Source organism: Prunus mume, linkage group LG4 (genome assembly GCF_029339155.1).
Source record: "Prunus mume cultivar Tortuosa linkage group LG4, ASM2933915v1, whole genome shotgun sequence".
NCBI classification, from domain to species: domain Eukaryota; kingdom Viridiplantae; phylum Streptophyta; class Magnoliopsida; order Rosales; family Rosaceae; genus Prunus; species Prunus mume.
The window spans coordinates 22,375,427-22,403,419 of record NC_142701.1 but is presented as its reverse complement, the minus strand read 5'-3'; the positions used below and the strand labels follow the sequence as shown (position 1 = coordinate 22,403,419).

Here is a 27,993-nt window from a genome sequence, read left to right as displayed (position 1 = left end):
CTTTTTTAAAAATTTGAAAAACCAATAGAAAAAACGGAGTATAGCTATACAATTTATTTTAAATAAATTTGAAAAAATAAAGTATAGCCAGCTATACTATTTCTTTTTAAAAAAAATTAGAAATTCTAAAGCTTAATTTCAATCCAAGTGCACCCATAATCAGCTTATAGTCCTCCGGACAGCTTTATAATTTCCTTTCATGGTTCTTAGGGCATTCATTTGAGTTATCATGCTTTTGTTGTGATGTGTGACCAAAGGAATTAGAAAGATCGAACTTGACTACATTTCTAGTGATGATCTTATCTTTTGATGAAAAGCTTATTTAGTTATACAAAACTACATTGTAAAATAACTTACCTTAACAATGTGAACAATAAGAAAAGCCACCGAGACATGCATACACAAGCATCGATGACTCCTTCCAGTAAATGTTGAGTGATATAGGTACCCGGACAGAGTTGTTCACACATTCAATAAGACAGAATCTGAAACGACTTCAAAATTGTAAATAACCAAGAACTTGGAACTGACCTGCTCATCTTGCAATGAAACCATCTGCAACAGAGGAGATGTGCGCTTTAGAGTTTTCTTTTAGTTCTTATTAGTCCATAATCTCTAAACTTGATCTATATATACACTCACCGCCACATTTGGACTCCAATTCCAACTGCTTTTCTGCTTCCCGAAAGTCATGTGAAACCTCAAATTCCTTGTTAGTACGTTGGTAACAGACTCATTGATAGCCCAGGGGATCCGGATAGTTGTGTGAAAATCTTACCTTCTTCATCATTGTCTCTTTCTTCCATGTTTATATGCCTTTCATTAAAGCTTTTGTTGCTGTACCACCCAGAACTCAGACGAATATCCAATAAGATTATTGGGAGTGTATATTCTGTAGAAAATGTAATATACTTCTAATAGTCATAGCATATGTACTCATATCATTTGACGGATTCAAATAATTAAGCCTATGTAATATACTTCTTTATCTCCACCATGATTCTTGTTTGAAGGTAATATATAGAGATTTGAAGGTCAGTAACATTCTCTTGGATGAGAACATGAACCCAAAACTTTCAGATTTTGGATTGGCACGTATCGTTTAAGGCACGCAGAGTCTGGCAAATACTCACAAGGTTGTAGGAACAATGTAAGCTTCATCTCTTTCTTTTCCAACTCTCGGAAATCTTCTTTAAAAGTTAAATCCTTGAACAGACTGTCACTCATATCTGAATACATGGCCTAGCGCTGGCGCCTAGAAGAAAGAAAAGGCCATTTTGGAACTCCAAGGTCTGGGACGAGAAGACGATGGTGATATGAGGCGACAGAGAGAGACGACGATGAGATTGAAGAAGACGAGAGGTTGCGTGTTATGTTTAGGGTTTAGAAAAGGGCCTGGGCAAGAGAGAAGGGCCTGGGCTTCAGAAAATACAACATTAAATGGATTTTGCATTATGAAATCACTAAAGTAACCACTAATAAGTAACAAATAACAAATAATTATTCAATACACAAAATTTCAGGTATATCCCGAATGCTGAGTATTGATACTACGGAGAATTCAAGAGACACTCTTCAAGAATATATCATAAACCAAGATCCATCGGAGCTATTCATCTATAATTTTGATAGCATATTGATCGCAATGAACAATATCAACATCACAAACAAACTCGGGGAAGGAGGATTTGGTCCAGTTTACAAGGTGATTGTTTATTTGTTTTTCTCTTTCTAAAGGAAAATATAGTATCACACAGCTACAATAACAGATAAGGACATGAATGAAGTGATTAATTTGTAGGTACCCTACGAGAAGGGAAGGAAATAGCAGTAAAAGGACTTTCTAGTAGCTCAGGGCAAGGCATAGAAGAGTTAAAAAATGAGACGTTGTTGATCTCAAAGCTCCAACATAAAACTCTTGCTAGGATCATGGGCTGCTGCGTCAAAGAAGATGAGAAGATACTGATTTATGAGTTCATGCCAAACAGAAGCTTGGACACTCTTCTATTTGGTTAGTTTCACTGGACTTTATCTTTGTAATTTGCCTACTAACTTAAAGCCACAAATGAATTCACATGAACTAAATGTTCGGGCACAAAGAATCAAAATTATTTTCGATTGATACAAAGAATCGCTGATTTATTTGCAACACAAACAGTCAAGCAAGACATCCTGCAGATTTAATGCACATAACTGTAAACTGAATTGTATACTACATGAGTACGTTTCAGTTCTTTATAAAGTAGAAGAGACAATGTTAAACTAGACCTGAAAACAATTTTGAATCTGATTACACCCTTGTTTCACTATTGTTCATACAAATGCGTCAGTATTTTCTATAGAAATTTAAACGTAAAAATCTAGTGATAGTTTCATTGTTCAATGCATAGGATAGGATACATGAATGAAACTATTGGTTATATTTCGAATGCTTGCATTTAAAAGATCCAGTGCGGAGACCTGAGCTTGATTGGGGCAGACGCTTCAATATTATTCAGGGTATTGCTAGAGGGCTTCTTTATCTCCACCATGAGTCTTATTTGAAAGTAATTCATAGAGATTTGAAGGTCAGTAATATTCTCTTGGATGAGCAAATGAACCCAAAAATTTCAGATTTTGGATTGGCACATATCATTCAAGGGACACAGAATATAACAAATACTCGGAAGGTTGTGGGAATGCTGTAAGCGTCATTCCTTTTCCTATTCTTGGAAGAACATCAAAACTTAAATATCAATGTTCAGAAGGTTGTGAGGTCTGCAATCCGTGTGGCATGCGGCACTCAACCATTCGAATGTGCGGTGGTATGTTTTTGGGGACGATGACATGGTTTTCTTTCCGGAGAATTTGGTGAAGACACTTTCTAAGTATGATCATAGGCTGTGGTACTACATTGGGACAAACTCAGAGATCTATGAGCAGAACAGAATTTTTGGATTTGGAATGGCTTATGGTGGTGCTGGTTTCGCTATAAGTTCCCCTTTGGCAAAAGTATTGGCAAAGGTGTTTGATTCATGTATAGAAAGATATCCTCATCTATATGGAAGTGACTCCAGGATCTCCTCTTGCTTGGCAGAGCTTGGCATTGGCTTAACTCAGGAGCCTGGCTTCCATCAGGTACTTATTTCTCTGTACCATCTCTCTGTTTTTATTTTTAAGTTGTAATCAAAAGAACTAAAATTTTTGGTTCTGGGTTGTGAAACTGAACCAGAATGATATTCATGGAGATACATTTGGTCTGTTGGCTGCGCATCCATTAACACCCTTGGTATCTCTGCGTCACTTGGATCACATAAACCCTGTCTTCCCCAACATGACAACTATCAAGGCTCTGCGACATTTGTTTAAGGCTGTGAATGCTGATTGTCAGAGGGTTCTACAAAAAACAGTTTGCTATGACAGATGGTTTTCATTGACCATAGTCTTGTCATGGGGTTATGCTGTTCAAATTCATGGAAACCATATCTTTCTGCCGGACGTCCTCCCTGTGCAAGAGACGTTCAGCCAGTGGAAAAGGGAATACGTGAATTTTATGTGTATTATTGAAAATTTTGTAAAAAATCAAGTGTATTAAACATGAAAAATACATACGTACGTGTAAAATTTGAGTATTAAACATGAAAATGCTAAATTTTTTATATGACTAATAACTCTAGAAAAGTAAAAAATCCAAAAGGTACCAGAGAGACTCGTGTAAAGGCCTAATAGTAATGAAAAATGCTCTAAACTGTCGATAAACAAAAATCGGGGAAAAAAGATATAGTATCCATGTAAAGAGTATTGCCACGCGGCTATACTATTTATTTAAAAAAATAAAAAATAAAAAAAGACCCCTCTAGCCGCGCAGCTATACTTTATAGAAACCTTATAGCCGCGCGGCTATACTATTTTGAGTGGAATAGTTCAAACCTGGCTCAAAACTAAGCACCACAAGATGCTAGAGGAAAAGACCATGAGATTCTAGAGGTACATAACATATTAATGATAAAATAGGATGCTTATTTATATTTGAAGTATCAGTGTGACCTCGAACGACATTGTTTTAGACTATTAGTTAACAATTTCTTGACATAAAAAATAAAACTGGAACACAAGAATTCACAGAAAGGGAGATCATGTCTTAAGGTTGACATTCTATTTGATTAATACCTCAATTGATATTGCTTGTCTTTGTGCTTCTCTAAACCCGCAAACAGCTGCTGATATATACCTGCAAATTAAGACTCTCCTTGATCAAAAAAGACTCCTCAATTAAGTTGCACATTTGCACCGCAAAAACTCCAAAACAAACTAAACAAACAGGCCCAGCACCACAACCTTAAAGAATATTTGTATGAGTGCAAACTCTGCCAACAATGCTCGTATACAAAACTAGCTTCTATCTTCATATGTCAAATTAAAATCCACATAGACAAAGAAGATTGAATATATACTTTCTTACTGCAATAGTTTTAGGGCTACGAAGTCATAATGACAGCAAACTATAGTTTCTCAACTGTTGCTTACAAATTATGTCTAGTTCAACATTGTCTCTTCTACTTTATAGAGAACCAATGTTTTCAAAGGCGAGGCATATAGGCGAGGCGTTTTTAGTAGCGCTATACGAGGTGTAAGCCTTGAAGCATTGAGGCGTAAGCCTTTTGAACATTAAGCTATTTTAATAAGAAAAATTTATGAATAATACAATATGATTAAATGGGAGTGCTCTAGAGAAGAAAAAACGACCAATCTTTCGACAAACTTCCTTTCTTTCTTCTTGTTTGTATGCTGAATTTAATGTACTTTGCCGAGCTTCTAAGGTGACAAATCTATCCATTGGTCCTTTTGATTTAGGTTGTGCTCTAAGAGCCTCATCAACTGCAGCACTCCTAGTACCAGGGATTCCATATTCTTCATCCAATGAAGTTTCCATACTCAGAGCCCCTCCTCCCGGACCATCCCCAATCTCTCTAAGCATTTCTTTTTTCTTTCTTTTTTCACGCTGAAGATTTTTTAAAGTTGCGGCACACTCTTTTTTCACATGCTTAGGAACTTTCTTACATGGTTGCATACCGTGATGAGTTTGACCTAAATGATGCTTAAGTCTAAAAATTCCTCCACTGCATCTTTGATCATAAAATGCGCATCTCAAGTATTTTTCCCCCTCTATTTCTTTTGCATACTTCCACGCAGGATCTTTTCGATTCATATCTATAAAACAATACCATTAATATTTCTAAGATACAAGTGTGATGCATGTATGTCAAATTTCTACTATATCACATAAACGAATAAGATAACTAGTATATTTATAAAAAAAAAAATTGAAAAAAAATTATATGAAACTTCAAATTATAATTTATTACAGTCAAATTATACAAGTATGATGCATGTACGTCAAAAAAAAAAAAAAAAGACTTACTTGCAGTCAAAAGATGAAGAGAATTCTTGAAATTGATGGAGTTATCTGGTAAGGGTAGAAATTAGGGTTGTACACATACTATACAACATATATATATATATATATGGGGACGGATCCGTGGCACCATATTTTTTACACAAGTTTTGACACAATCTTTGGGCCATTAGATTATTCCACTTTTAATGGTTGAGATTAAATCTGACATGACAAATAGTTTTAATGTTTTAAATAAACAATCATTAATTTTATTTTCTCTTTCATAAAAATAAAATAAAATAAAATTCTCTCTCCTCCCTTTTTTCTTGAAACGTAATCTCTTTTCTTAGTAGTATCCTTTTTACTTGGTATATACTCTCTCTCTCTCTGGATCAGAAAAAAAACCTCCATCTCTCTCTCTTCGGTAACTGCAAACCAACTTTATGAATTCTCTCAATCAATTTGTCGACTTCCTCCAAGCATCCTGCCCTTCCCAAAAGATCAACCATCCAACCATATTGCTCAATTGCTCAATTTGGGGGATAAGCCCAAAGCCCTCCATTCCTTTAAACCATCTTTTCCCTTCCTCTACCAGACCACAATGGTTACAAGCGGACAAAACACCAATAAAGGTTATATTGTTCGGCATAAACTTTTTGCACTGCATCTCTAAAAAATATTTTATTTTCTCCGTTTGTAAATCACTGCATCTCTAACACGGGGACTGCTTTTTCAATCACCAAATCACTCTACGATTGGATCGTCTAGAATAAGGATAAGAGGACGACGGTTTTAAAAATTGCAACCATAAATTCTTGACTACTGTAGTTGGCGGCGATAGCGTTCTTCATGTATTGCTTCTTGTCATACAACATATGCAAATCATAATTAAAAACAAAAAGAAAGTATGAATAGACTTAAAACCAATGAATTGTTGACTACGAACAAATGCACAAATAAGATACTGAATACATAACTACTTGAATTACATATATAATATACAGAGAGCTTCTATTTAAGGGATCCCTCAAAACATATTAGTTTTAAGAAAAATGAAAATGGAATAAAAATGGAGTAGAGAATTCATACTGGAGAGAGAGAGAGGGAAAAAAATGAGGTTTTTTTTTCCTGATCCAGGAAAGAGAGTGAGGTATATACCAAGTAAAAAAGGATATTACCAAGAAAAGAGATTACGTTTCCAAGAAAAAAGGAGGAGAGAGAAATTTATTTTATTTTATTTTTATGAGAGATAAAATAAAATAAATGATTGTTTATTTAAAACATTAAAACTATTTGTCATGTCAGATTTAATCTCAACCATTAAAAGTGGAATAATCTAATGGCTCAAAAATTGTGTCAAAATTTGTGTCAAAAACATGGTGCCACGGATCCGTCCCCTATATATATATAGTCCATGTCTTAATATATCAATTTAGAGAAAGAAAAAAAAAAAAAAAAAAAAAGGTAAGTACAAAAGCTACAGCCGGTTGGAGTTAGGAAAGAAAAAGAAAGATATTAATTAAAAGAAAGATATTAATTCTTGCCTATTACAATAAACGTAAGGAAAAAAAAACTGAAACTTGCGGTTTTTTTAAAACACACTCCAGTGAAACGACGTCGTTTCACTATAAGATTGTTTCTAAAACACTGCAACCAAAACGACGCGCTTCGTGCAAACCTTAAAAAATAATTGAGTCGCCTTCCTCGCGAGTTCGCTTTGCCTCGCAGAAAATTTGCGACTTTCAATTTCTTCCGATTCGAAGTTTCGATCTGCACGCCTTTGCAATGCTTTGCTCCGCCTTGCCACGCCTTGCAACGCCTTCCCGCCGCACCGACGCTGGCGAAGGCATGCCTTTGAAAACACTGTAGAGAACTGAAATGTACTCATGTATTATACAATTTAGTTTACAGTTCTGAGCATTAAATCTGCATGATGTCTTGCTTGACTGTTTGTGTATTGAAAATAATTCAGTGATTCTGTGTATCAATCGAAAATAATTTTGATTCCTTGTGCCCAGAACATTTAGTTCAAGTGAATTCATTTGTGGCTTTAAGTAAAGTAGGCAAATTACAAAGATAAAGTCCAGTGAAACTAACCAAATAGATGAGTGTCCAAGCTTCTTTGGCATGAACTCATAAATCAGTAAATTCTTATATTCTTTGACGCAGCAGCCCATGATCCAAGCAAGATTTTTATGTTGGATCTTGATTTGAGGTACCTTTTGTCAACATCCCACATCGAAAATCCACAGCCCTATAAAGGTCTTTATAAACAAAGCACTATGATGGTTTAGTAAGTGTGGTTCACATTGGTGAGTAGGGCAATTGGGCTTGGCTAAAGGATTGGCTCTAAATTTGGCACTTAATTAATAATAATTATATTAATAAAATATTTAGGCCTTTCGGCCTTGGGGATCTTGGGCTTTGGAGAACAAAAGAAAAAGTAAAGAAACTAATTTAAAATTTTAAAAAATAAAAAAAATAAAATGCATAACACTTCTCGTCGGTATAGATCTATGCCGGCAAAATTTTCCAGATTAGGTTTTCCCCAAAGAGTGCCGACAAAATTTCGTCGGGAGAGGTCTTATTTTTTTAAAATAAATATAAACTTAGGATGTTTAGGTTAATTAATTTTTAAAAATTTTATTTTTAGTAACTACATAATATATTTGCCTGATTTAATTAGTTAAATTAGGAATTATATTTTAATTAGTATTTATTCAATGACTAACTATGATTAAATACTTTAATTAACTTCATGAATTATATTACTTAATAAATAGTAATTCAATTTTTTTTTTCTTTTTTTCCTTTAATATTCACTAAGTAAATAATCACTAATGCGTTTAGTTAATTACTAATCAAGGTAATTAAAAAAGTGAAATACACATTATGCGACTCAAAGGGTGTAGCCTACCTTTTCATAAAAATAAGAAGAAAAAAATTAAAAACCGAGTATAGCCGTGCGGCTAGAAGGACTCCAACGTTTAGGTACCACGTGTCAATACAAGCCTGCTTTTAAAAAAACCAGTATAGCCGAGCGGCTGTACTGTTTTCGGTTTTCTAAAAAAAGGGACCCTCCAGCGATTAGGAGCCACGTGTCCAAAAAATGTATAGCCAGCCATTTTTCAAAAAGAAAAACATAGTACAGCCGCACGGCTATACTATTTAAATATACTATATTTAAAAGGACTACACTATTTAATAAATAAATAAAAGAAAAAAGGACCCTTCAAGTTGCATTAGTTTGTACTTTATAGATATTAATTTGCTAGTTTAAATATATCCAAAGTAGATATTAATCGGCCACTATAAAATATTTTAATATAATTTTTATAACGTATATTATTCTTATTCAATAATATGTGAGAATTATTTGTATAATACGTGAACTTTGTGTGTCTTAATGAAAATTTGTAAAAATTATGTGTATTAAGCATTAGAAATACATACGAACATGTGCAATACAACAATTAAAGTAATTCAAAAAGATTAAGATATTACTTAATTACATATATTAAATTAAGGAAGTTGGCCAAAAGAAAAAGTAAAGAAACTAATTTAAAATTTTAAAAAATAAAAAGAATAACATACGTGAACACTTCTCCCGATGAAATTTCGTCGGCATAGATCTATGCCGGCAAAATTTGCCAGATTAGGTTTTTCGCGACGAAAACACCTGTGCCGATGAAATTTAGTCGGGAGAGGTCTTATTTTTTCAAAATAAATATAAACTTAGGATGTTTAGTTTAATTAATTTTAAAAAATTTATTTTTAGTAACTACATAATATATTTGCCTGATTTAATTAGTTAAATTAGCAATTATATTTTAATTATTATTTATTCAATGGCTAATTATGATTAAATACTTTAATTAACTTCATGAATTATATATATTACTTAATAAATAGTAATTCAATTTTTCTTTTCCTTTTTTTCCTTTAATATTCACTAAGTAAATAATCACTAATGGGTTTAGTTAATTACTAATCAAAGTAATTAAAAAGGTGAAATACACATTATGCGACTCAAAGGGTGTAGCCTACCTTTTCATAAAAATAAGAAGAAAAAAAATTAAAAACAGAGTATAGCCGTGCGGCTATACTGTTTTTAAATATTAAAAAGAAGGACCACAACGTTTAGGCACCACGTGTCAATACAAGCGTACTTTGAAAAAAAAAACAGAGTATAGCCGAGCGGCTGTACTGTTTGTGGTTTTCTAAAAAAAAGGACCCTCCAGCGATTAGGAGCCACATGTCCAAAAAATGTATAGCCATCCATTTTTCGAAAAGAAAAACATAGTACAGCCACACGGAAATACTATTTAAATACACTATATTTAAAAGGACTACACTATTTAATAAATAAATAAAAGAAAAAAGGACCCTCCAAGTTGCATTAGTTTGTATTTTATAGATATTAATTTGCAAGTTTAAATATATCCAAAGTAGATATTAATCGGCTACTATAAAATATTTTAATATAATTTTTATAACGTATATTATTCTTATTCAATAATATGTGAGAATTATTTGTATAATACGTGAACTTTATGTGTCTTAATGAAAATTTTGTAAAAATTATGTGTATTAAGCATTAGAAATACGTACGAACATGTGCAATACAACTATTAAAGTAATTCAAATAGGATAAGATCTTACTTAATTACATATATTAAATTAAGGAAGTTGGCCAAAAGAAAAAGTAAAGAAACTAATTTAAAATTTTAAAAAATTTTAAAAAATAAAATACATGAACACTTCTCTCGATGAAATTTCATCCGCATAGATCTATGCCGGCAAAATTTGCCAAATTAGGTTTTCAAAATAAATATAAACTTAGGATGTTTAGGTTAATTAATTTTTAAAAAATTTATTTTTAGTAACTACATAATATATTTGCCTGATTTAATTAGTTAAATTAGCAATTATATTTTAATTATTATTTATTTAATGACTAATTATGATTAAATACTTTAATTAACTTCATGAATTATATTACTTAATAAATAGTAATTCAATTTTTCTTTTCCTTTTTTTCCTTTAATATTCACTAAGTAAATAATCACTAATAGGTTTAGTTAATTACTAATCAAAGTAATTAAAAAATTGAAGTACACATTATGCGACTCAAAGGGTGTAGCCTACCTTTTCATAAAAATAAGAAAATAAAATTAAAGGCTGAGTATAGCCGTTCGGCTATACTATTTTTAAATATAAACAGGAGGACCCCAATGTTTAGGCGCCACGTGTCAATACAAGACTACTTTTTTTTATAAAAAAAACAGAGTATAGCAGAGCGGCTGTACTGTTTTTGGTTTTCTAAAAAAAGGCCCTCCAGTGATTGCAAAGCCACGTGTCCAAAAAATGTATCGCCAGCCATTTCTCAAAAAGAAAAACATAGTACAGCCGCACGGCTATACTATTTAAATACACTATATTTCAAAGGGCTACACTATTTAATAAATAAATAAAAGAAAAAGGACCCTCCAAGTTGCGTTAGTTTGTACTTTATAGATATTAATTTTCTAGTTTAAATATATCCAAAGTAAATATTAATCGGCCACTATACAATATTTTAATATAATTTTTATAACGTATATTTTTCTTATTCAATAATATGTGAGAATTATGTGTATAATACGTGAACTTTGTGTGTCTTAATGAAAATTTTGTAAAAAGTATGTGTATTAAGCATTAGAAATACGTACGAACATGTGCAATACGACTATTAAAGTAATTCAAAAAGGATAAGATATTACTTAATTACATATATTAAATTAAGGAAGTAGGCCAAAAGAAAAAGTAAAAGAAACTAATTTTGAAATTTAAAAAATAAAAAAAATAAAATACATGAACACTTCTCGTGACGAAATTTCGTCGGCATAGATCTATGCCGCAAAATTTGCAGATTAGGTTTTCCCGAGGAAAATATCTGTGCTGAAAAATTTCGTCGGAAGAGGTCTTATTGTTTAAAAATAAATATAAACTTAGAATGTTTAGGTTAATTAATTTTTTAAAATTTTATTTTTAGTAACTACATAAAAATTTATTTTTATTTTCAAATGGTGTAGCCTACCTTTTCATAAAAACAAGAAAAAAATTAAAACGAGTATAGCCGTTCGCTATACTATTTTTAAATATAAAAAGGATGACCCTAACGTTTAGGTGCCACGTGTCAACACAAGCATACGTTAAAAAAACGCAGAGTATAGCCGTTTTTTGGTTTTAATAAAAGGACCGATGTGCAAAAACAAGATAGCTTTGCTATACTATTTTTAAAAGGAAAACATAGTACACCAAGACGGCGACGATACTATTTAAATACACTATATTTAAAAGGTGTTTGCCTTTTGCGTTTACTCTGTGATGGAAAGGCATTGCCTTGAGAACAACAAGTCGACTTTCTTTGGTGTAAGGCGTGCTTGCTAGTAATAAAAATTCTAGCGGTTAGTTTGGAATAGATAACTTGCGCCCCAAGTTACTGATTTGCAAACAAACGATTGTGAATTTGGGTGAGGAATATCTCCCAAGTAAGTTCTTTTCTTGCCTCATCGTGAGGACTTTAACAATTTATCTCAGATAAAGAGGTTGTTCAATGGTTGATGGAATTCCGATGGAATTTAAAATTTTAGTTTTTACAAAACTATAACAATAAATACTCATGCTAGAGAGATGAAGATTTGGAACTCCATTTCTGCCGGATGGGAGGCAACCGCAAATGCTTAAATTTTGGGAAATGTTGACAACTCGATTGCTAAGCTTCAACTTTAAATCGATACAAAGGTTGATTCTGCAGAGCTTCAATGTACTTTAAGCTTGTGTGAAGCTTCGAGTAAGCGACTATGGCAGGACTGGGCTAGAGACGCGTGAAATTTGTTGAGGTTTTCACGTTTGGGAAAAGCTCAAGCTTATAACGAGAGAAACCGTTTTGAATGACTTATTTTCTAAGTCAACCTTGGGAATTCTAATCTAAAGTGGTTTTCACTTGGAATTCAAGTGAGCTTAGTTGATTTTGAGTTGTTTGTGTTGGTGTTTGGCTCAATGAGCTTTGGTTGTTCAGTGTTTTGAAGGTTTTTTGAGATCAAGTGATCATTTTGAGTTTTTGTTTTTGATTGATTTTGGTTTTTGAGTGTCTTTTACCACTGTCCACCCTTCTTGTATTTATAGTAATTTTTCTTCTCTGAGTAGGGTGATTGTGTTTTTTTTTGGCCAAAGATATTTTCCCTTTTCCTCTTCTTCTTGATTTTGGCAGATAGGCTCTAGATAGGTGATCACTGCTTTTTAGCCGCCTTGTGATATTTTAACCGTGATGGTTAGTTTGATTCCTTTTACAGCCTCGCTTATCCTCTCGAGATTGTAACTTGCTTATCTCCTTGGGAGAATTACCTTCTCCAAAGGATGTAAGAAAAATCTAGAATATACATATATATAGAGGATTTGATCTTGAGTTCTTGGAATCAACGATGTCATGAACCCTTTAATCACTTCTTCCATGGATTGCCATTCGACTTTATCCGTGTTGCCATTAATGAATTGCGACTTTTTAATCCAAGTTGCCATGTGGGATTGTTCCTTCTCCCTTTTCCTATTATGTTTGGGCTGAGGCCCAAATCATCTTGTTTGCTCCCCGATGAGCTGGACTAGGCTTCCTTCTTTTATTTACTTTGGATGTGTCAATTTTAAACAAAAGGTCTACACTATTTAGTAAATAAGTAAAAGAAAAAAGGACCCTCGAAGTTGCATTAGTTTGTACTTTATAGATATTAATTTGCTAGTTTAAATATATCCAAAGTAGATATTAATCGGCCACTTTAGTTTAAATTTATTGCTAGTTTAAATATATCGACTGTTGCTTACCAATTATGAATACTTTGTTTTTTCAAAGTATAGTTAACTTAACTCTATAATTTATATATCAAACTTGACAGAAGCTAAATCAAAACAGCAATAATACACTAATACAAGGCTACAACGTAATTTTTTAAAGAATCTTTACATACTGAAAAAAAAAATGTATACATTACCTTGAGCTTTTTCCACAACAACACACTTCACAATTAAAGTCACCGATAGTTAAAGGCAACTTACCCCACAAAGAAACCATCAATATGTACTAACAGCACAGAAAGAATAACCACCCCAACTTCTCCAGATAACACTGTATAAGCATGAGCCATTAGAGACAGATCAGCTGGCGATGTTACAGCAACCATTGAAGCTTTGAGACGGACAAGATTCTCAGAGAATACACTGGCCCACAAAATAAAATCTAGTATGTTTGAGAAAGAGAGCACATTTGGAAGGAACCATAGGCAAGACAGTCATATTTTACATATAAGTAATTAAAAAGATATTTATATGCACAACAAATGTACCTGCATGGAAGCAGTGATGCAGATAGAACAACAAAAAGTGGTGCCAAAGGTATCACAATTTTAACCACTGCAGGAAATGCACTCTGCATATAAGAACCTAACAAAATTGGAGCAACAACGACCTATAGAGATGACAGAATAGAGACCATAAGCCCCATCTGATGGATAATATAATATTACTGAAGTTTATTATATTTAACTTAACCTGCATGGTGCTAATTGACAGTTTGGCAGCATCCACAGGGACGTAAGTCCCTGCCAATATCTTTGTTAGTAGAAGAGTCAGGGCTACTGCCCCAAGAGTTGTGCATACCGTCATTACAATAGACAGAGGAACGTCCCCTTGAGCAATTGAGGTCACCTGAAAGGCTATTTCATAAAAAGCATTGAATGGAGTTAAATAAATGGCCCAGGCAGGGGCTAGGCGGGAGCTAGGCGGACTAGGCGGACTAGGCGGGCTAGGAGGGGGCTAGGCGGTGGCTAGGCGGGCGCTGGCGCCTAGAAGAAAAAAAATGTCATTTTGGAACTCCAAGGTCTCGGGACGAGATGACTATGGTGCTATGAGGTGAGAGAGAGAGACAAACGAGGATTGAAGAAGAAGAGAGGTTGCGAGTTATGTTTAGGGTTTAGAAAAGGGCCTGGGCGAGAGAGAAGGGCCTGGGCTTCATAAAATACAACATTAAATGGTTTTTGCATTATGAAATCACTAAAGTAACCACTAATAAGTAACAAATAACAAATAAATATTTTAATATTTTAAATCAAAAAAATATTATACTATTTGTTTAATATATACTTTATATATCCTTTTATTTTTCAGGATTTTTGTATAAATTTATAATTTATAATACTAAATAATTTATTAAAAGAAGCATAGGCACTCGCATAGGCTCCGATTACTCCTCTAGGCGCTAAGTCCTTGCCTGCTGCCCTTACTGCATAGATTTTTCGAACATTGGGATTAACATGTTGGTAAATCAAGTGTACCAGCACCTCAATTTACAACCCTGCAATTTTAATTGACTCTAATTTCCTTCTATTTGTGTTCATAATGAACAAAAAATTAGTTCCATTGCATGGCGTTTAGATTTAACTTTTTTGGTATAATTTTTCTCAAGACTATAAACAAAGAAGCAGTTTCGTCAGTTCTCAATTGATTGTGCAGTGGCTATATGTCTCCGGAGTATGCCAAGGGCAGGATGTTTTATGAAAATTCTGATGGCTATAGCTTCGAGTCTTGCAATTGGAGATTATTTGTGGCAAAAAGAATATCAGCTTCTATTCCAGTGACCAACATGTAGGCTTCCTAGCTTATGTAAGCTCACTCTCTAAATCTTAATGCAAAATCATATCTTTCATACAGCTTAAGCAACCTATATGAAGCTAAATGCAGCAGAGTTTAACAATTCTGGCCAACATGCATGAAATTTTGTCAAGCATGGCACTCATGGAATGAAGGCAGGGATTTGGAGTTGGTTGATGAAGTATTGGCAGATTCATATTCACCTTCAGAATCTCATGGATTTCTATTTTTGAAACCCGAAGGCATTGCATATGCACGGGTCAAGTTTCAGATTGGCAAGCACATGGAATTGCATACAATTATATTGGATTGCCTCAGTTTAGGTGCACATTGATGCGCCCATTTTTTTTTTACAAACATGATCCAATTGGTATTTGGTATAACAAACACAAGCAACATATACAAGTTTTGGCATGCGCTAGCATACCAAATTCACAAACGTAAATGGGGATAAAGGGAACCAAGGTCCCAAGATGGAGTTGTCCAAAAGATGCAACTCCCCCACACAAAACTCTCGTCTGGGGACTTGGTGGATTTCTATTTGTGAGGTAAAATACCTCTTGGTCGAGCTAGGCTAAAGTACAAATGACCGAGCTGAGCTTGGGTCCAGGTGGTCGGGTTGAGCTCGATATCAATGGACAAGCTGGGCTTGAGCCTTGGGCGGGATGTCTCCGGAGTATGAGTGCATGATAACTTTTTTAGAGTTCCAACTGTTCACTTTTTTTTATTATAAAAAATTTCGGAGAAATATTTATCTTTAAATGTCTAGCCGCTCGGCTATACTATTTATTTTTCAAGAAAAAGAGGACTCGCCTAGCCCCTAGGAACTGATTCTCGTTTCGTAGGCATGCCACAATTTTGAACTCATACTCGTTTCCTTTGCTTGATCATTTAAGCTTATGTGTAACATACACAAAGTTTAAGTTATATTTCTTCATGTAGTGTTGTTAATATGTGCTGCATGACATTCCTTGATTGTTTTCTTGACTTTGAAGTTCCTATCAAGAGGCTTTTTACGCTTTCAATGAATTTGTGACATAACAATTTCTAAGTTCTTTGCGTTCTATCAAAAGTTTTTCTCATTGGATCAGCTTTTAACTTGTAACTTTCTTGGTTGACTTGTCTCACATAAGATCGAAGTTCTTAGTTATGATGACATTATGGAGCTGTGCTTCTTTCGGGCATGAGTTCGGAAGCCTTTTATCCAGCTATTGATGATGGTTTCTATACAATGCTTGGAGAAGGATCAGGAGCAGGTTACAACATTAATGTCCCTAGGGAAAATGTCGGTGTGGGGATGCAGACAATTTTGCAGTTTGGGACCATATTTTGGTTCCTGGAATTGCAGCCAATAAAACACACCCTCCCTTCCCTCTAAAAAAAGGGGCAATTCCAGAAAAACATGCTCTCCAAAACCAGATAATTTATGCATAAAACTACATAGAAACTAAAGTATATTTCTCATAAACAAGAACACCTACAATATTTACCTTCAAAAAGTAAGATGTCAGCAATTTCATATTAACTGATTATGTACTATCATCTTCAAAAATCAGCATCTATTTCTATCATTTGGAATAATGTGGTCATCATATTTTGTTTGGCCTGGGTGATCATTATAGTTTATAATCGTCATAAACTACCATTCTCTTATAGGATAAACAACCAGTGATCTATAACAAATATCCAAAAAGTAATTCATGCACAAGAACCAATTGATCATCATATAAATTCCCAAAGAAGAAAAGGCCTGTAACTCACAGGTTAAGTAGCTTAGATGGTGCGGGACGTAATATAGTTAATGCCTCTTTCCACTGCCACTGGCATTCAGATAACGAAAGAAGACGCTACAAAATTGACAACTGCCGCTCCCACTCGTCAATGAAATGTTTAGCAATTGACGCTCTCCACTCCAATGCTTGTCTCCCACCCCTACTTACGCCATCACTTAGAGCATGATCTAGTTCAGTTATAAACTTATAGTTGAAGGAAGACAGCGATGTAATATATCAAGTAGTTCTCCGTGACAGGACCCGAATTTCCCGAAACAGGCGGACCCATCTTGGTGCCGACATCCTGCGATGGGCCCACTTACTAAAAGTCCAAGACGTCCTACCAAAATTTTGGCAGAGTCTCCCCTGTAAAGTGCTCAAACCCAACAATAAACAACCTGCAATAATTCACAACAATAAACAACCCAACTGAGCATGCTTTTACAAACTATAATCCAACACAAAATGGCCTCCGGCCTCAAGTAGTAGCCTAACATGGGCAATAACAGAGCATCTACAGAATTTGTTTACAACAAACAGGGGAGTAGAAAGAATTTATACAGACCCTATTAACAGACGACAAGTTCGGAGCTCGTGACTTGCTCGAATGCCTTCAGAGCAACTAGGCAAAAACAGAAAGATGTGAGTGGACAGAAATAAAGTTTCACTTTAAATCAACATAGTAACCCCACCATGTAAAAATAATGCTCTAGCATGCAGTTTCACAATTCAGAAACCAAAACTCAAACACATAAATCCCAAAGTCCAAAACATCTCCACATCTCAAGCTCACAACTCATTTCCCAAAATATATGCAACTCTCAAAAACCCGTAAATACCCATATATCAATATACATATACATAGCTAGGATTCTAATATAATATATATATACTCCTCTCCATACTAATGTACCGGGGAGACAATCCAACCGGGGGATTGTTAGCTGGTACGCAGGATTTCAAACACTAACCCGGCGTCCGGGATGAGTAGTCCAACCGGGGGACGGAACTCCATAGCTCACACGCCGGCACTGCCAACGACACGTGTAGCTCACAAATCTCATATCAAGTCCTACGCGCAGGTATCATCACCCCACCGCATGTGTGATGATACTCAAGCAATATACATACTCTCCCCACTCACACACCGCGCCATGTGTGAGACCCGTAATCTCATGGCCTTCCCACCCCAAAGCCAGCAGCGTGTGTGGAAGCCTAGTAACTAGGGAATGGTACTCACCTACCATACTCATACATCTCACAACCATCCATCAACTCCTATCTTTCCACAATCTCACCACAACAACCTCTCATACTCTATACATAGACAATATAGATAGCCATCCCAAAATCCATATCAACATAATCATCATACTCAAATATATATGTTCATATTCAAAATATATATCCAAGATATATAAACATATTCAAATCATTAACCAAAGACTTATTAAATCAAAGTCACCATCATTTAAAGTATATGCACAAAACTTTCATAATTAAAAACCATGCATATGCTTAAAACAAAGTCCACTCACAAGTAATCCCAAGCTGCCTGAGGGTGAGTGATCAACCGAAGTACCTATTCCAAGATACAAATCCTTGATTAACAGCGTACTTCCAAAACGAAATTCACGAAAGGAAATACTTAAATCCCCAAGTTCCCGGTGCGCTCCGTCCAAAGGAACATCCTGGGTCGATTCTGATTGGAATTCGCTTCCCAATCGCACGGTGATCGCGATTTCCTAAACTTATTATTGAATCGAACATCCGGGCTCCAATTCACGATCCGCGAATTCCTACAGGTTTCTAAGAGTACCTAAATCAACATACTTCAATTTGGAAGCGATCCAACGGTGAACTTATCGAACCGGATAACGCACAATATGCGAAACTTCGATAGTCAAACGATATCCAAATTGAGATCCGCGAATCCTACGCACTCGTGACAACCTATGGATCTCAACAGACGAAAAACAACTTCACCCACCTTGCAGCGCCGCCAACGGAAAATCTCCAAACCAACGTTCACCCTTCCCATCCTAGATACTACTCGAAGAATGGAGCAACTTTTTCAACTACGGCAATTCAAAGTGGCGGAATTTCAAATTGAAATCCGGCCAAAACCTAGATTTCCAATTCGATTCCAAACTTCAAATTCGATCTAATCCTAACCCAAAATCAGCTAGAACACGTAAAAAGGAGAAGAAACCTCACGGTTCACCGGGATTGGGCGATTCGACTTGAACGATCGATAACATAACCGGTGGGTTGTGATCGGGGCTTCAAGTCGAAGAAAGATTCGAAGAGAGAATCGAGAGAGAGAGAGAGAGAGAGAGAGGTGCGGGAGGAGAGAGAGTGAGGTGAAAATAGTAAAAATCTGATTTTTACTAAACCCTTCGGAAAATTTACAACAAGTTTTGATCGCCAAAGCCGTTAAATCTCCGATTCAGGGTCCCAAAATCTTCCCGGATAAGAAAGTGACCAAAATCACCCTTAACCCAGGAGTAATTTAATATTTTCCTTTAATTAAATTAAACAGGAAAATAAACGGAGTCGGGGTGTTACACTCCGTGAAAGATACAACTAATTTGTTTCCCTTTTTACGTGTTAGATGAGTTTGCTCCGTAGCACATGCGTAATGTGATTCAGAATAGCTCCAAGGTGAGGCACAATGAGCCTAATTGAGAGAAAGATCGTCCATATTTAAAAGCAAACTTATGACATTCACCATTATGATCTGCATCATTGCAGAAGCATTATAAAATAATTACAATGAAGAATAGGAAAAAAGATGCAGCAAACTAATAAAACTGATGATATATATCACAAACAAATTGAGAGCATTTACATTTCAAAGGAAAACATGAAACCTCACCAGTCATAGTCCTTCATCACTTCAACCGCAAGAACAACTAAATCCAGAGCATACCACATGTGCATAAGTTCAATATGTTGCATCCTACCATATAATAAAATAGAACAGAGAAACGCAAAACCATCAACATGTGAAACAAAGCATGTCAAATCCCAAAATGACAAAAATATGAAACACATTGAGTGCAAAATTCATTTGTAGATCTAATTTAAGGGTTGGAGAAATCCATTTTTGGGATTGGGCTAAAATTCTCCCTTGGATGCATAATGATTGGCCTTCTTTCATTTCATTCCCCTCCCCCTCCCCGCCCCCGGCACACGTACAGACACACAACAAAAAAGACTCCCACAAACTTGCGAGTTACAACACAATATGATAGTATTATTATATTAACGTATCAAAACTAACAAAAATAATATATGCTGCAGCTTCTCTTGGGGCGTGTTTGTTAAAGCATTTCAAAGACTACTTTGGTGTAACTCATGTTGATTGGACAGAGTTTTTGGCTGAATGTAATCTGATTTCATATGTCATGTCATGATTGTTGGTCTGATTTTGATGGTTTTCTACAAGATATATTTGAAGACGAAAAGAACAAAGAAATAGTTTTCCTTTCTCTGTTTCTTTCTAGCCCATCTTTCATGCAGGTTTTCTTTCTCTGTTTTGAATAAGACACAGTTTTCCTTGTAAAAACAATAAAGAAATATACCAGAACAAGATTATTTTGAGGATTTTGAGGACTTACCCGAAGTGGACTTTGATTTCCAGTACAAAATTCTCAGCAAAAGGGTTTAACAGGTGATATCGCATGCTATTTGTTCTTTAGTAGACAACATCAATGATAATTTTCAATTCCATGCTTGACCAGAATTGACGCAAGCAACAGAAGAGGCAAGATCAAGACGATAACGTAAAGAATCACAAGGAAATTTTTGACAAATCGGGCTAGGCGGCGCCTAGGCGCTAGGTGGCCTGGGCGGCTCTGTGGAATATAAAATTAGTTTCTTTAGGTTTTTTATTTTCTTTTTTGTAATTAAACAATATCTTTGCTTTATTTTAATTACTTTTATTAGTAATTATGTTTTAATTATTATTTCTTTAGTGAACAATTAATATTAAATATTTTAATTAAATTCATAAATTATATTACTTAATAAATAGTAATTATTATGTTTTAATATTTTTCGGACTTTAATTTTCATAGGGATTTTTTTTTTTTTGGAATAGCTAATTAATTAACATTTTTAATTGAATCTTAGTCTTATTTAATCAATATAATTACTAATTAGCTTTTAGTTATTATTTGTTTCATAAATTACTTATCAAATAGTAATTAATTTTTATGAATTATTTTGTGCTCTTAAAAACCAAGAAAGTGGTTACAACATAGTAAGTATGTCACATCTCGGGATCAGCTCTGCCGTAACACGATATTATCCGCTTTGGGCCCCCCCTCTCTGCCCTCACGATTTTGTTTATGGGAACTCATGAGTAACTTCCCAGTGGGTCACCCATCCTAGATCACTGGCTTCCAAAAGGCATCGTGTTAGATGGAGGTGGGCATGTACATATAAGACACATCACCCCCTCTCCGTTGGTTGATGTGGGATATTTCAACCCCCTTAGGGGCCTGACGTCCTCATCGGCACTCTCGCACTACACTGCAGAATGGCTTTGATACCAAATTGTCATATCCCGGGATCGGCTCCGCCGTAGCATGATATTGTCCGTTTTGAGCCCCCCTCTCTACCCTTACGGTTTTGTTTATGGGAACTCACTAGCAACTTCTTAGTGGATCACCCATCTTGAGATTGCTCTAGCCCCAACTCGCTTAACTTCGGAGTTCCCATGACTTCGAAGCCAATGAGCTCCCAAAAGACCTCGTGGTAGATGGAGGCGGGCATGTACATATAAGGCACATCACTCCCTCTTCGTTGGTCGATGTGGGATGTTACAAAGTATATATCAAAAAAGAACCAATACATCTGTAGGGCTTTTTTTCTTCCAAAGACAAATGGTGGGCTTGTTGCAAAAGCGGTGAGGAGATTGCCTTTTGTTTAGGTTCGAAAATTAAGCCCCAAAATACCTCGAAAGGGCAGCAAAACCTTAGGAGATATTTTGGATAATCTTCTGAGAATAATGGTGACTTGCAGGTAGTTTTGGCATGCTTACGGATGGTCTTTCAGGCATGAGTGGCATGAGGCATGGGAGCAAAACCAACATGGGTTTAGCACTAAGAGAGAGATTAGGCTTGGTTTATGAGAAATGAAAGTGTTTAAGTAAGGAATGAGGTGTTTTGTGAGAATTTTGACTAGAGAAGGAAAAAAGAAAGGGGTTCTTAAGAAAAAACAAATTGGAGAAGAAGATGAGCAGTGCAGTCAGTTTTGCGAGATAGAGAAAAACTTGCTCTCTGCAGTTGTGGGTTGTTTTTGTTGGGTAGGGAAGGCTCAATTTATAGCTGTAAATCACCATTTTTCAAGAAACCCTAATGGCTTTTACTTACTTTGGCTAAGCTTTTCTTCCTTTCTCCTCCCTTCTCTAACTTCCCTTTCTTGAAAGATTGCTTCTATTTTCGTGAATTTAGGGATTTGGGGCTCAACATCCTCTTTCCTGTGCAGTGGGAGCTTCTACTCTTGGTTTGCTGTTTTCTTCTTTCCTTTCCTCCGTTTTAACCAAATTTGACAAAGAAAGGTAGTGAAGATGCATCTTAGTCCAAGGGATGCTTCTGACACATGCGGGATGGTATTCATCGGTTCTTTGGATGTCTCGGCTTGGGGGTTTCAGCGACTTTGCCTAAGGAGTCGCCATCCTCTCTTCACGTGTCCTCTGTTTTCTCCAAAAGCTGAGGTTTTTTGTGGGCTATTTTAGGATTTTATATGGGCTAAGGTGATTTCCTAAGCAAAAAGGGTTTTTACTAAACATTGGGCTTCTTAGCTTGGGCTTTATTTTGGTTAGGTTGTTTTGCTTGGGTATTGGGCTACTTTTCTCTCTTGTGCTTACCCACATGTTTGGGCCTAAGAAATGGGCTTGAGTCTCGAGGCTCCCAAGCAACCCGAGACCTAGGCTTGTAGCGTGGTTGGGTGCGAGATAACGGCATGGCATGTTGCTCGGCATATTTTACCTTATCGCCCTTGGGAAGGATTGTTTTAATTTTAGCATGAGTTAATCATATTTTGTCGCGAATCATAGCATGATAATTTGTTTATTTAGCGTGGTATGTAGATTATAACTCGTATGCAATAGACCCTTTTTTTCTTTTCCCTTATGGAATATTGTATTGGGCTGATAATTGCTCGGGCCCAATCCATGGATTTTTTGGGCCTCAACACATACATATATAGTATACTTGATTTGCTTATGAGCTTAGTTCTTATTGACTGGTTTGTAGTGGTTACATGTCCTCAGAATAAACAATTGACGGGTTCTACTCGATAAAATCTGATGTCTATAGTTTTGGTGGGTTGGTGGCAGAGATAGTGAGTGGGAAGAGAAACATATAGGATTTACTCATTGCATTTTTCTTTTTCTTTTTTTCCTTCTTTCAAGTAAGCACAATGATTTTGAACTTTTGATAAATTCTTTTTAGGCATGGATGCTATACACAGAAGGCAGGTCCATTGAAGTGCTTGATGCATCAATAGGGGACTCAGGTGATCCACATGAAGTTGTGAGATTATTTCGTGCATGTAGGTCTTTTCTGTGTGCAGCGTAACCCGAGAGATAGGCCGAGCATGCCAGTTATAGTTCTAATGCTAAGTGGTGAAGAGTCATTGCCTCAATCTCAAAAAACCTTGTTCTTACAGTGAAAGGGATCTCAATGAACTCGAAGTCGGTCATTCTTTTAAAACATTTTCAACAAATGAACGCAAGTGCTTCAAATTTGGGGCAAAGATTCATGAAGTTCCAAATTGCGTGGGGGAATGATCTCCTAAAATGCCACTGCAATGTGCATGTGTTATAAGGTATGCAATTATAGTCACTTCAATCATATGCACTTAGCCAGTTAGTGATAGAGGAAAGTAGTCTAAAATTTCCATATTCTTTAGAGAGCATGTGTTTTTTGTCGTTTTTGACCATTTTGTGATATTTACTATGTGTAGTCCTAGATGGATATTTCGACTTTAAAGATTATTTTGAATCTCTATGTGATACTGTGGACTGTGGTCAAGACTTCTATTTGCTTTGAAAGCGATTTAGAGGCTCATGTAATTTTATTTCTGTTTACTTGGCGGTCCCAACCCAAAGCATATATATACAGTTTGAGTTTGGTGTTGTATAACTTACTAAGAAGACTTGGGGAATTGAACCATGCATATTCCCTTCTAATGGCTAGCTCACTCTTACCTTCACCCTCATCCACATACTAGTAGTAACATTTTACATATTGAATCAATGGTCAATAAGCTTTCCAATAGCATATTTTTGACACAAGTTCTAGCGACCAATCAAAAGGGTGTAGCCAACCGGCTATACCTGTTTCTATGATATAAAAATCATAGTATAGCCGCACGGCTATACTATTTATTAAAAAAAAAAATACCATTCTATTTGCATAGATTTATACTTTATAGATATTAATTTGATAGTTTCGATATATACTTTATAGATTTAAATTTTTTTATTGAAATTTTTATTGAAATTTTTTTGAAATGTAATATACATGAAAAAATACATACGTGTGTGTAAAATATGAGTATTAAACATGAAAATGCTAAATTTTTTATACAGCTAATAACTTTGGAAAAGTAAAAACTCAAAAGGGTACAATAGAGACTCGTGTAAAGGCCTAATAGTAATGGAAAATACTCTAAACAAAAACGGGAAAAAAGGTCAAGAGTATAGCCGCCCGGCTATACTAAAGACCCCGTATAGGCGACTGGCTATTAACAAAAATCCCTAATATAGCTGCACGGCTATACTATTTTCAGTAGAAGAGTTCAAATCTGGCTCAAAACTAAGCACCACGAGATGCTAGAGGAAAAGACCATGAGATTCTAGAGGTGCATAACATAGTAATGATAAAATAGGATGCTTATTTATATTTGAAGTATCAGTGTGACCTCAAACAACATTGTTTTAGACTACTAGTTAACAATATCTTCACATAAAAAATAAAACAAAGAATCTGAACTCCATAAGTATGCCAGGAAACTTAGAAAAAAGGCTTTTCCTGTTACTTACCATCAACAGTAGGAGACCAAAAGGATACATATCTCCAAGGACACCTAGAACGCTGCTGCCCATTGTATTCATACTCACAGCAGATATTGCCGGGTTAGGGAAAACTTCGAAATGGTGCTATAGTTGTCACTTAACCTAAACTGTAGGAGTCTCCTTGGAGTCAGAAGGATCTACATATCTCTAAAAGAATGCCAGACTGCTTCCCATTATATTCATAATCATAGCAGACAATGTTGCGGGTAATGCAACCATCGGCGAGGTGAAATGAGAAGCAGCCAAAACCACACCCAAAGAAGAATTTTGCATACCAACTTGTGAGTGTCAAACATGTAAAGGAAGGATTAGTGTTGCATGCCCACCAAAATTTATGAAAGTTTCGACATTTCAAACTGAGCATAAAACAATGAAGATCTTCTATGGACTTACAATAAAGTTTAAGAAGATAATTTTTATATATTTATTACCAATTGGACCAAAGCCGAAACAAAACTAGAACACAAGGATTCACAGAAAGCCGGATCATGTCTTAAGGTTTACATTCTGTTTGATTAATACGATCAATTGATATTGCTCGTCTTTGTGCTTCTCTAAACCCGCAAACAGCAACTGATATATACCTGCAAATTAAGACTCTCCTTGATCAAAAAAGACTCCTCAAGCTGCACATTTGCACCGCAAAAACTCCAAAAAACTAAACAAACAGGCGCAGCACCACAACCTTAAAGAATATTTGTATGAGTGCAAACTCTGCCAACAATACTCGTATACAAAACTAGATTATGTTTTCATATGTCAAATTAAAATCCACATAGACAAAGAAGATTGAATATATACTTTCTTACTGCAATAGCTTTTATGGCTATGAAGTCATAATGACAGCAAACTATAGTTTCTCAACTGTTGCTTACAAATTATGAATACTTTGTTTTTTCAAAGTATAGTTAACTTCACTCCATAATTTATATATCAAACTTGACAGAAGCTAAATCAAACAGCAATAATAAACTAATGCAAGGCTACAACGTAATTTTTTTAGAATTTTTGAGCTAAAATTAGAGTGAATCTTTACATACTGAAAAAATGCTTTTTCCACAACAACACACTTAACAATTAATGTCACCCCAACAGTTAAAGGCAACTTACCCCACAAAGAAACCAGCAACATGTACTAACAGCACAGAATGAATAACCACCCCAACTTATCCAGATAACACTGTCTAAGCATGAGCCATTAGAGGCAGATCAGCCGGCAATGTTACAGCAACCATTGAAGCTTTGAGACGGACAAGATTCTCAGAGAATACACCGGCCCAAAAAATAAAATCTAGTATGTTTGAGAAAGAGAGCACATTTGGAAGGAACCACAGGCAAGACAATCATATTTTACATATAACAAATTGAAAAGATATTTATATGCACAACAAATGTACCGGCATGCAAGCAGTGATGCAGCTAGAACTGCAAAAAGTGGTTCAAAAGGTATCACAATTTTAACCACTGCAGGAAATGCACTCTGCATATAAGAACCTGACAAAATTGGAGCAACAACGACCTACAGATGACAGAATAGAGGCCATAGTGCTGATTGACTTAACCTGCATGGTGCTGATTGACTGTTTGGCAGCATCCACAGGGACGTAAGTCCCTCCCAATATCTTTGTTAGTAGAGGAGTCAGGGCTACTGCCCCAAGAGTTGTGAATACCGTCATTACAATAGACAGAGTAACATCCCCTTGAGCATTTAAGGTCACCTGAAAGGCTATTTCATAAAAAGCATTGAATGGAGTTGAATAAATGGCCTAGGCGGGGGCTAGGAGGGCTAGGCGAGGGCTAGGAGGGCTAGGCTGGGGCTAGGCGGGCACTAGGTAGGCTAGGCGGTCTAGGCGGGCGCTGGGGCCTAGAAGAAAAAAAAGGTCATTTTGGAACTCCAAGGTCTGGGGACGAGATGACGATGGTGCTATGAGGGGAGAGAGAGAGAGAGAAACGAGGATTGAAGACAAAGAGAGGTTGCGAGTTATGTTTAGAAAAGGGCTTGGGCGAGAGAGAAGGGCCTGGGCTTCATAAATACAACATTAAATGGATTTTGCATTAAGAAATCACTAAAGTAACCACTAATAAGTAACAAATGACAAATAAATATTTTAATATTTTAAATCCAAAAAATATTATACTATTTGTTTAATATATAATTTATATATCCTTTTATTTTTCATGATTTTGGTATAAATTTATAATTTATAATACTAAATAATTTATTAAAAAAAGCATAGGCACTCGCATAAGCCCCGATTACTCCTCTAGGCGCTAGGCCTTTGCCTACAGCCCCCTTACTGCATAGTGATTTTTCGAATATTGGGACTAACACGTTGGTCAATCGAGGTGTACCAGCACTTCAATTTACAACCCTGCAATTTTAACTGACTCCAATTCCCCTATGTTTGTGTTCATAATTAACTAAAAATTACTTGCATTGCATGACGTTTAGATTTATCTTTTCTGGCATAATTTTTCTCAAGACTATAAACAAAGAAACAATTTCGTCAGTTCTCAATTGATTGTATAGTGACTATATGTCTCCGGAGTATGTCATGGGTGGGATGTTTTCTGAAAAATCTAATGGCTACAACTTCGGAGTCTTGCAATTGGAGATTATTAGTGGCAAAAAGAATACCAACTTCTATTCCAGTGACCAACATATAGGCTTCCTAGCTTATGTAAGCTCACACTCTAAATCTTAATGCAAAATCGTATCTTTCATATAGCTTAAGCAACCTATATGAAGCTAAATGCAGCAGAGTTTAACAATTCTGGCCAACATACATGAAATTTTGTCAGGCATGGCACTCATGGAATGAAGGCAGGGGTTTGGAGTTGGTTGATGAAGTATTGGTAGATTCATATTCACCTTCAGAATCTCATGGATTTCTATTTTTGACCCAAAGGCATTGCATATGCATGGGTCAAGTTTCAGATTGGCAAGCACATGGAATTGCATACAATTATATTGGATTTTTGCCTCAGTTTAGGTGCACATTGATGTGCCCATTTTTTTCACAAACATGATCCAATTGGTATTTGGTATAACAAACACAAGCAACATATAC

The 27,993-nt window shown here is 35.5% G+C and overlaps 2 protein-coding genes, 1 long non-coding RNA gene and 1 pseudogene across 3 annotated transcripts; 2 read left to right on the top strand and 2 right to left on the bottom strand.

The window, feature by feature from the left end:
* Positions 1-27,993, bottom strand: part of LOC148918197 (uncharacterized) — a 39,812-nt pseudogene that overhangs the window by 8,394 nt on the left and 3,425 nt on the right.
* On the top strand, positions 1,554-27,952 carry LOC148918198 (G-type lectin S-receptor-like serine/threonine-protein kinase At1g61500). Its single transcript, XM_089049805.1, has 4 exons — positions 1,554-2,011; positions 2,446-2,683; positions 27,453-27,603; positions 27,725-27,952. The coding sequence occupies exons 1-4, from the start codon at positions 1,930-1,932 to the stop codon at positions 27,950-27,952; spliced, it is 699 nt and encodes a 232-aa protein (XP_088905931.1). The 5' UTR covers positions 1,554-1,929.
* LOC103329460 (uncharacterized) lies at positions 2,795-4,651 on the top strand. Its single transcript, XM_089049806.1, has 3 exons — positions 2,795-3,117; positions 3,212-3,523; positions 4,547-4,651. Exons 1-3 carry the CDS (start codon positions 2,827-2,829, stop codon positions 4,649-4,651), a joined length of 708 nt encoding a protein of 235 aa, XP_088905932.1. The 5' UTR covers positions 2,795-2,826.
* On the bottom strand, positions 19,626-20,708 carry LOC107881010 (uncharacterized). The gene is made up of 2 exons (XR_001677740.2): positions 20,454-20,708; positions 19,626-19,792 (listed from the first exon to the last, which is right to left on the bottom strand). It is a non-coding gene; the product is annotated as an uncharacterized LOC107881010 (long non-coding RNA).